This window comes from Octopus bimaculoides, chromosome 20 (genome assembly GCF_001194135.2).
Source record: "Octopus bimaculoides isolate UCB-OBI-ISO-001 chromosome 20, ASM119413v2, whole genome shotgun sequence".
Classification (NCBI taxonomy): domain Eukaryota; kingdom Metazoa; phylum Mollusca; class Cephalopoda; order Octopoda; family Octopodidae; genus Octopus; species Octopus bimaculoides.
Window position 1 is genome coordinate 9,171,800 of NC_069000.1, and position 9,935 is coordinate 9,181,734.

The 9,935-nt window shown below is 34.3% G+C and overlaps 1 protein-coding gene across 1 annotated transcript in view; it reads right to left on the minus strand.

Moving 5' to 3' along the window:
- Positions 1 to 2: 2 nt before the first annotated feature.
- LOC106874758 (uncharacterized) overlaps positions 3 to 9,935 on the minus strand; it is a gene marked incomplete at its 3' end in the record, with an annotated part of 317,509 nt that continues 307,576 nt past the window's right edge. Inside the window, exon 11 of the mRNA XM_052975193.1 lies at positions 3 to 419. Within this exon, the coding sequence (XP_052831153.1) occupies positions 3 to 419 (417 nt within the window). The remainder of the gene's footprint in view (positions 420 to 9,935) is intronic.

Genomic DNA, 9,935 nt, shown 5'->3' on the forward strand with positions numbered 1-9,935 from the left:
GAAGTTTTGCTTTCCCTTTGAGATGATGGAGCAGCTGGTACCTCAGCTTGCAAGGAAGTTTTGCTTTCTCTTTTAGGTGACTGGGCAGGAGGTACCTCAGCTTGCAAGGAAGTTTTGCTTTCCCTTTGAGATGATGGAGCAACTGGTACTTCAGCCTGCAAGGAAGTTTTGCTTTCTCTTTTAGATCCAGCAGGAGATGTTACAGCCTGCAAAGAACCTTTGCTTTCTCTCGGAGATTGTTGAATATCACCTACATCACCCTGGACGGAACCTTTGCTTCCTCTAGATAATCGGGGTGACTGGATTGCACCTTGCAGGGATTGTTGGCTACCTTTAGCAGATAAAGGAGGGCTAGATATTTTTTCAGCTGCAGGAAATTCTTCAGCAACAGGCACATCACCTATTTCCATTAGAGGTTCCTGTAGAATTATTTATAAAATATAATAAGTAAAACATGCAAGATTCAACATAAACATAGAACATATTAAACATGCTGCCATTGACAAACTGTTTTGATAGACATAAACACAGAATTAAAAAACATTATTTTTGGTATGACAAGGGAAAGTACATTGAAAATTATCATCATCATCGTATTAACGCTATTGTTATCCCTAATATCATTAGTTTCTACATCTATTAAATAAAGCTTATATAGTTATATAAGAGTGTGTGTATGTGTGAGAGGGGGAGAGAGATAGGAGAGAAGAGAAAGAGGGGAGAGGCAGAGGAAAAGAGAGAGTGAGTGGGGGAGGGCCGTAGGCTTCAACCAACAGAGATAAAAGAAGTTTTCAACTTTTAGTGGTATTAATACAGTATATTAAACCTTGCATAAATTTTTAAAGTTTTAATTATGCAACACTGGGAAATTTGTGTCTCTTGCTGCAAGGGGCTTGAGAAGAATATATTAACATCAGTTCATTGTCCTAAAAGGAAGCCGAAAGGAAAAGTTGATCAGGCATAAAGGTAATTAACTACTACAGAACAAAATATCACAAGGTATTGTTGATCAATGCACTGATTCTGCCATCTTGTGATGCTATTAACCCATATGCTCAAACACTGCAGTGATAGGTGGAAGGGAGTAATAGAAGAGAGAGAGAGAGAGAGAGAGAGAGAGAGAGAGAGAGAGAGAGAGAGAGAGAGAGAGAGAGAAAGAATAGTGTCAGGGGTTAATGAGAGTAGTTGGGTTTGGGGTTGAAAAGGAGGATAATATAGGAAGAGGTAGGAGTAAAGAATTTATGGCTACACTGACTGGCAGAACAGAAAGAATAGTAATGGGTTCTATTTTTCATTAACTTTTGCCAGAGTAATTCAGTAGATATGAGTGACAAATGGTAGAAGGGAAAGGAGAGGGCCACAAGCATAGACACATATGGAATTTTTATTTTTCTGATGGAAGTAGAGTTCAACTGTTTCTCTGTTTACTATAAATTTGATTTTTTTTTTTCTAACTTAACTTTAAGACCCTTTGATTCCAGGCTTTGCTTCCACACCTAGAATTTCTTTTTCTGCTAAAATTTCAGCTATAAGAATGAGGTCATCAGCATAAAGGAATTCTGATAAGCAACCAATCTTATAATAAAAACAAAAAAACAAAACGAAAAAAATCCTTCTTACAGCCTGGAGGTCTATAATGAATGGGAGAGAACTGAGGACTGAGCCTTGGTGAACTCCTACCTGCACACTATCATGGCTGTACTTGGTGCTAACTCTCAGATTATCCATATACTTTAACTTCAACACCTCACCTATAGTATCTACCCTTTTTCATATTCTCCTTCTTAGTTGTTGGGGCTCTAGTTTTGTGAATAAAGTCATGCATGACTCCTTTACAGGTGAAGAGATTTATTGAAAATTTCTTATATCTCTACTTCTCATGTCATCTCAGCATGTATCTTTTGTTTTTAACAATACAGCTAAGATCATTTAGTTAAATGTATGTACTGTACATTGTTTCTATGGGTAAAAGTTATATGTCCATCTTAGAAAATTAGTGATATTGTGTACAGAGTGAAACAGGTATTGTGTGAGCCCACAGAATTTCAAACTAATTTAAGCAAAGCTATCTACTTAAAACAGTTTCATCAAAAAGGTTCCAAGTTAAAAATCCAATCTGGGTGTTTATTTAAAAGTGGGGGAGAGCTTTTACCTCTGTTGGCAACCAAAGTCTCTCTCTCTCTCTCTCTCTCTCTCTCTCTTTCCAAGTGAAAAGAAGATTGTATGATGCATGCATATAAAAGCAATTCTACATGATAGTGAGATGTGGGCCTTGAATGCAGAGGACATGCAAAGGCTAGAGAGGAATGAAGCTAGTATGCTCTGCTGGATGTGCAATGTTTCAATATTCACCAAGATCTTTCAGTATTTTTTATCATTCCTTTCAGTTTGTTTACACACATTTCCATTTTTATCATGAAAAAAAAAAATCAATGATTCACAAAACCATACACATGCATACAGAAAGTCTATGTCTAAAAAAGATAGTGGGAGGGAGAAAGAGTGACAGTTTAGGCCAAATAGTACAAACATTATATGTTGTGTGTGTGTGCAGAACACATATATCTTTAATATAAATAGTGCAGAAAGTAATGTTAAAAACTCAAGATGCAATATTCTTTGAAACACACACATTATTCTTCTCTTGTTCAAAAGGTAAAAAATAATAAATGATATTGTTTAGCTTATCAAGAATAAATAACACATCCTCTCTGTTTCATTTTCTCTCTTATACTTTTATTGTTTTATTGATAGTCTCTTTCTAAATAACAATTATTGTTGCTTCCATGACTCAATGTTGCTTCACAACCTATCTAAATTGGAATTTATTTGAGAAATTTTAGTTAAAGTTTTCTAAAATGTTAGCAATAAATTGCTTAACAAACTCTTTGTTTATAGTATAAAGAAACACTCAATTGTATGTAGGGGCAAGAATTCTAGGCATCTCTACTATATTTTCTATCTTTTGAAAACTTTTATATATGATGCAAGCAATATGAAATACAGAATACAAAATTTTTCCTTGACATAAGCAGTTTAAAACATAGATGTGTGCTGAAAATGTTTCATTCAGAGAATTAATATGACTCAAAAAGAAGAGTGCTGTAGTCACAATTGCAAATACATTAATTGCTAATCAGAAAATAATGCATATGGTTTCAGTGAGTAGATTAGTAAAAAATATTATTCTACAATGCAAGTACCACAGTTTGTGGAAATAGAAACAAAATGATAATAAATTTTGTTAGACCAAATTTGAACAAAACACAAAATGGTTAGAATAAAAATCAGAAACAAGGCAAACATTTTTAGCTGTAAAATAAATACTTTCATTGTTATTTCTCATATAAATACTGAAAGAATAATCTAGAATCATTACAAATTTTGTACAAAATAAGCAATCAAAGCTGTCTTGTCATATTTTACTGCAATAGAAAAAAAATAAATTAGCTATACATTAGATGCATGAATGTGATCAAATCTACCTTTTGGAAATTAGATAATAGAAAATTAGACCTTTGTGTGTGTGACAAAAATGTGGCATCAGGTGCTAAAATTTATAAGAGTTTTAACTAAATGCAATAGGAGTTTGAAACAAAATCCAATAATTCATTCATAATATAATCTTCAATATTGCAAAATCAGGGCAGTTGAGAGTGGGTGGCAGGAACCTAATATTGGCAGCAATAACTTTACATGATTAATGTGACATTTTTAGAATATAAAAAAAAAAAAAAACCCAAATGCAAAGAAGAAATAGTTGAAACCTTAATCAGATGTGCAACTGACTGGGAAGTTACAAGCAGTGCTTAAGCTTTTACCATGATCCAGTATTGCATACTAATGAAGACACCAAGTCACAATTTAGCAAAGAGAATAATCGATCATATTGAACTAGTATTTAACTAGTAATTTATTTTACTGATCATCCCCAAGCATGAGAGGGAAAAAACTGACCCAAGTGGAATTTGATCTCAGAACTAAATATTGCAAGGCATTTTGTCCTTTATTCTATCAATTCTGACAATTCACTATTCATATATTGCTAAGAATTGGTTATATTCCACTACAAATTAATATTAATGAATGCTATATAGTAAATAATTTTATCTAGCTAGGACTGGCTGGAATCTTATGAAGTGTACTAAATTTCTCTATGTAACCATGAAAAAGAAGACATTAAAATGATGATGATGATGTAATCTAAAGAATACAAACACAATCAGGGAGCTGTTTAATGCATTTTATAATCATTAAATGGCACATGACCTCGCTGCAGGTGTGGCTGTGCGGGTAAGAAGTTTACTGTGCAACAATGTAATCCAAGTTTGATCTCAGTGTGTGACATTTGGGGGCAAGAATCTTCGACCACACCCTCAGGTTGTGTGAAATTTGGTTGAAGGAAATTGTGAAAATTTGTCACACACACACACACACACATGCACATGTGCAAGTGTGTATATGTGTATAACTTTGATGTAAGCTGGTGAAGGCTGTAAATATTAAGGAAACTGAGTAACTGGTGCTTTTCAAACAAAGTCTCTCACATTATGTGCTTTGCCTCAAGTTTGAAGTTCCCATCATTTTTGCAATAGGAAATGCAGCGAATCAATGATTGTCCCATTTAAAACCTGTAAACAACAACACTACAATTCACAAATTAGGATATTAAATAAAATATTGCATGATTTAATGCAAGCATTTTAGTGCAAGAAATTGTCATCACTGCCATCAACATTACTATGACTACCAACAACAAACAATGACCATCACAAACAACAAATAAACATCATCACCACCAGTATTTACCATTATCATCACTTATTTTCCCATCTTTTTCTCTGACTTTCTTTTCCTCTCTCCCCTTTGAGTTACTTCCCTCAGTGTAACACAATAGGAAGGTAAGAATGTATTATGATATCAAATACGATCTATGCTTTTGATTAAGAAACATTTGACCAGAAACCAAGAACAGATATAAGCAACAGAACTTTTCACCACCCAAATCAATAAAAACTATCAACAAGGGACTCTTTGAGTCAACCTGCTTGAAATAACAATCTCCCTCAAATCACAAGCTGTCTTTAGAAAAGAAAATTTCAATATGCCTAGAAAAGGATTGTGAAGGTCATATATAAAATGTCACTGATTATCATAGGTCTACTCAATCAAGATTAACTTGGAACAAAACAAGTCTTTTTGTTTTTTTCACAAATTACAACTGAAACTGCACAGCACCAAACAGAACTTCAGTGAACTACAGATGAAACTGATTGATAAGATATCCTCTACAAACTGGTGTATTTCATGTACTTCACAGATGTTGGTTATCTTCTGGCTAAACATAGTACATTGATGAAACTTTATGAGGATGTTTTACATTATGAGTATGTTTTACTGACAGAATATTGTTATCAAATATCAGCTGGGATACTAAATAGAAACCTGAAGCCTACAAAGCAAGTTTAGGAAATCTTGCAGATGATTGCTCCTGTAGGGCCCTGGAACTAGACAAGAGTTTCAGCAAGGGATGAGAGGCTGAGGCTTGTTGATGAAGAAATTTTATGAAAAACAGCACCAGAGCAAGACTGGTTGGCAGCACCTTGAAGTATAGCCACTGCAACCAGGACTGTCACTCACATGTAAGTCTCTACAGTTATAGTAGATGCTATTCTGCCAACAAGATCAGAACAAGACTTTCCAGGCATGGATCCATGGTTTTGTGGGACTAGTGGATGCCTCCAGCATGATTAAATGAATACATTTAAACACAAGTTTGTGAGGTATTTAACCTTTTCCAAGAGCTAAAACCTGGAATAGAAATGACATATGAATTTAGTATTTCGGGAGCTTACCTTAATGATACAAGGATACCCAGTGAGCAATGCATACTGTTTGTATGATAGAAAATTACCAAAGAACTCACTCCAAAATCCCCTTTCAAACTGAATATAATTTCATAATCAAAGCATCACAATATTTATGAACAAGCCAATGAAGAAACCTCTATGTAGCAGACCAACACGCTAGAAATAGCAGCCAAATGGTCTAATAACTAAGAAGAATACATAGGACAACTCAGTTTGAGATACTTCATATAGAATATAAAAAAAAAACAGGATTGGTCATTGCTGAAATGGCTTTGATCATAGTGCTGCAGGTCATCGCAGACCTGGGACTAAACAACAGCATCTACCAAGTTCTCCAACAGCTCACTAAATAGTCTCCTTTTCATTATGTTTAATGTGACATTCACAATAACTGAATAACTGACCTTCCCTCACAGACACTTTTCAGTAGCTATGTAGGTGTATGCATGTGTACAGTGTGAGTGTGTGTATAAAAAGTATGTATGTGTGTGTGTGTGTGTGTGTGTGTGTAATATGATGTGTGTGTAATATGATGTGTGTGTATATGTGTGCACATGTGGTGTATTGTTTGTGTGAGTGTGAGTGTAAATTAATACTTTGAGATTAAAACCAAAATCCTATGTCCCAGCCTAGAATCTCTGATGCTAAGTCTCAAATAGGATTTTGTTGCTGACATGTTTGCTGTTCTATACAATGTGCCACTCCAACTAAATAACAACCACAAAGGTATTTACATCTGATATTATACAGGAAATGTCTTTGTCTGTAAAATTATTTAAAAAAAAAAAAAATTAAGAAAAACAATAAATTCTTTTAGTCTACTTTCTTCACCCATGTGTTCCTTAAACAGTTGAAAAATAAGTTAACTTGCTTTAGCTTCTTTTGTTTTTTCTTTTTTTTTTTTCAACAAATTTCCAACATTCCAAAGCTATGTGTTTAATTGGCGTGATTACCAATTCTATTAGTATTTTGTTTCAGCACATAAAAGGTTACTATAGGAAGATTGATGATGAAAATAACAATAAATTCCTTTCCATCAAAGTAGACCTTTTATAATTTGGAACACTTCCTCATTTTGGGAGGTTTGAAAAAAAGGCAAAAAAAAAAAACAAAAAAAAACAACAACAAAAAAAGCAAAAAAAAAATCTTAGAATGTCAACATTCCAGTTGTGTCCTCAATATTTGAAAACATTCTTGGCATCTACAATCAAACTATTTGATATGTAAGAAATTTGACACTGGAGTATGTTTAAATTCACTGGGAGGCTTCTAATCAGAAACTACAATTGTTTTGAGTTCCAGTATTTCTGTTCAAGTATCTATCAATGCAGCCAAAAGGGAATAATCCAAGACACTATCAAATAGCAAGTTCAAAGGGGATGTGGAAGCCTTGAAACTAATGGGAATTAAATATTAATGAACAAGAGCGACCAAGTTAACTACGTGGAACTATGTGAATAACCAATGCGTGTCCAACTTCCAACCAGATATTTTCAGTGCCTCAGCAACTTTCTCTATCTTCACATCATTACTAGTCCTTTCTACTACTAGGCAGTCAAGCTCAACAGCATGATTGAATAATTAAGAAATTCATTCACTGTCATGATGCTTCAGGCATAGCTTTGTAAGAAGCTCACTTGGCAACCGCATAGTTTCAGATCCAGTCCAACTACCTGGTGCCTTGGGCAAGCATTTTCTAGTATAGCCCTGGGCCAATCAATGCTTTGTAAGTAAATTTGGTAAATAGAAACTGTATTATGGAAGCCCATCACATACAAGATTTAAATAAGAGCATTTAAATCCTATGTATACCAAATGATAACTCTCACAAGATGGAATACATATTTTGCTAATCCTACCAATAACAGAGCAGTACAATATATTATCAGTCAATTGTCCGTAAGTCAGAAAAAAGCACACTCAAAAAGAGAACATGTGCAGTTATACTTCTCTATTGTTAAATAGTATATTCCTATTATGACATATAACTAGTTAGAAAGTTACCATTGGTTTCATGCCCACTATTGCACTTGCCAATATAAAGGTACCTATCTATCTATCTATCTATCTATATATATATAAATATATATATATATATATGCACTTGCACATCTTTGTCGTTGTTTGCCACCACCATTACCACCATTTGACAACTGGTATTGATTAGTTTACATCCCCATAACTTAGCAGTTTGGAAAAAGAGGGTGATAAAAGAATGTATGAGACTTTAAAAAAATTTTTTTTAAAGCATAAGTACCAGGGTCAATTTGTTTGATTAAAACCTTTCAAAGTGATGCCCCAGCATGGCTGCAGTTCATGACAGAAACAAGTAAACAATAAAATATACCACTGTGTGGTATTTGGGTTGTCTTCTAGCTACTGCTTTGGGTGGGTTGACCCAAGCTATAAAGGATAAGCCCAAAATAAACCTTGATTCTCACAAAAAAATAGAAGCTAATCATACAAAACTATACTAGATGAATAAGGCAAAACAAGTTGCATTTCTTTAGGTAGAACAGAAGAGATGTATGGTTGGTGTTTATTAACAAGATGAAACCTTTGAGGAGCAGGCATTGCTGGAGTTAATCAAACAGTTTAGTAAGGCACCTTGGAAAAGTATCTTTTACCATAGATTTGGGTTGGCCAATACTTTATGAGTGGAATTGAGTAGATGAAATCTGTGGAAAACCTTGCTGTATATGTAAATATCTTTCAGTGATTTATATCAGCAAAAGATGTGAAACGGCAGCAACATATGACAAATGAATGCCTTTAGAGAGACCTGCCAAAAGTTAGCGAGAAGATCAGGTAAAGACAGCTGTGACTATCTGGTCACTGTGTGCCACCCTGAACTGGAAGTATCCAAATTAGTCTTGTGGAACCCATTTTATGGTGATGTGTGAAAAAGAAAACGTTGTCACACTTACATTGACAACTTGATTCCAGACACTGGTCTGGAATGTTTCCAGGACCTCGAGGCAGTGATGATAGAACAAGAAGAGTGGCAAGTAGACTTTGTTGCTGCACACCAGGTTGGAACCTGGCCATTATGATAAAATAATTCGTGAGAAAACCTATAAACTGGTATTTTTTAATGAGAATCTCTTGTAATATCGCTCTGCAAAGTTTCACAGACAATCCCTTATCACATCTCCTTGCCATCATAGATACAATGACTCAGTGATTGGCCCACTGGAAACCTGAAACCAATTATGCTTTTGTTTACAAAGTATGGTATAAAATAAATGACATCAAATAATGGACGATTTGAGTTAAAACTGTGTCCTCTACATCTATATTAGTTTCTATCTAATAATAAATGCAAAAGAACTGGACTGTAGCATTACTATACGAATAAATAAAATGACTGGCAAGTTTCCGTGCTTCTTTTTTCATTGTATATTTATAGATCTAAATGAATTAAAAAAAAAAAAATAATGTCTAAGATGGAAATCAAAACTCTCAATAGGAAATTGTAAAACAACCAAAACTATCAAAAGTAAACAGAATAAACTAAAAGCTAGATGGAACATGTTCAGTACAGAAGTTGACTACCAAACTACCAACTTTAGTGGCCACTGGTAGGAAAACTTGATACACAAAAGCAGAACACTAATATAAGCTTTGAAAAACTGAAAGACAAATAAATATTGTAAGATAGAAGCTTTTGCAACCACAATGCTGGACAATGCTCATACTGACAGCACCAAAAAAAAAAAGCAGATTCATTAAACCCTATCTTTGGTTATGAAGAATAGCGAAATAACTGAAGAGTAAACTTTATGTACCACTAGAATGAAATAAAAACAAAAATTGCAACAGAAAGATAAAGCTAAAACATAATGATGGAGACTCAGAGAAATGAAAAGACGCTAACCCACCTGCCCTTCATGATGTGGCCTGCAGGAAAAAAGGAGAAGAGAGAAATCTAGAAATCTGTTACAAGTTGAAAGTGAGAGGGAGTTGAATGTCAGTAAAACTAAGAAATGTAAAACCAACTGTAGTGTGTGTGTGTGTGTGTGTGTGTGTGTGTGTGTGTGTGTGTGTGTGTGGTGTGTGTGTGTG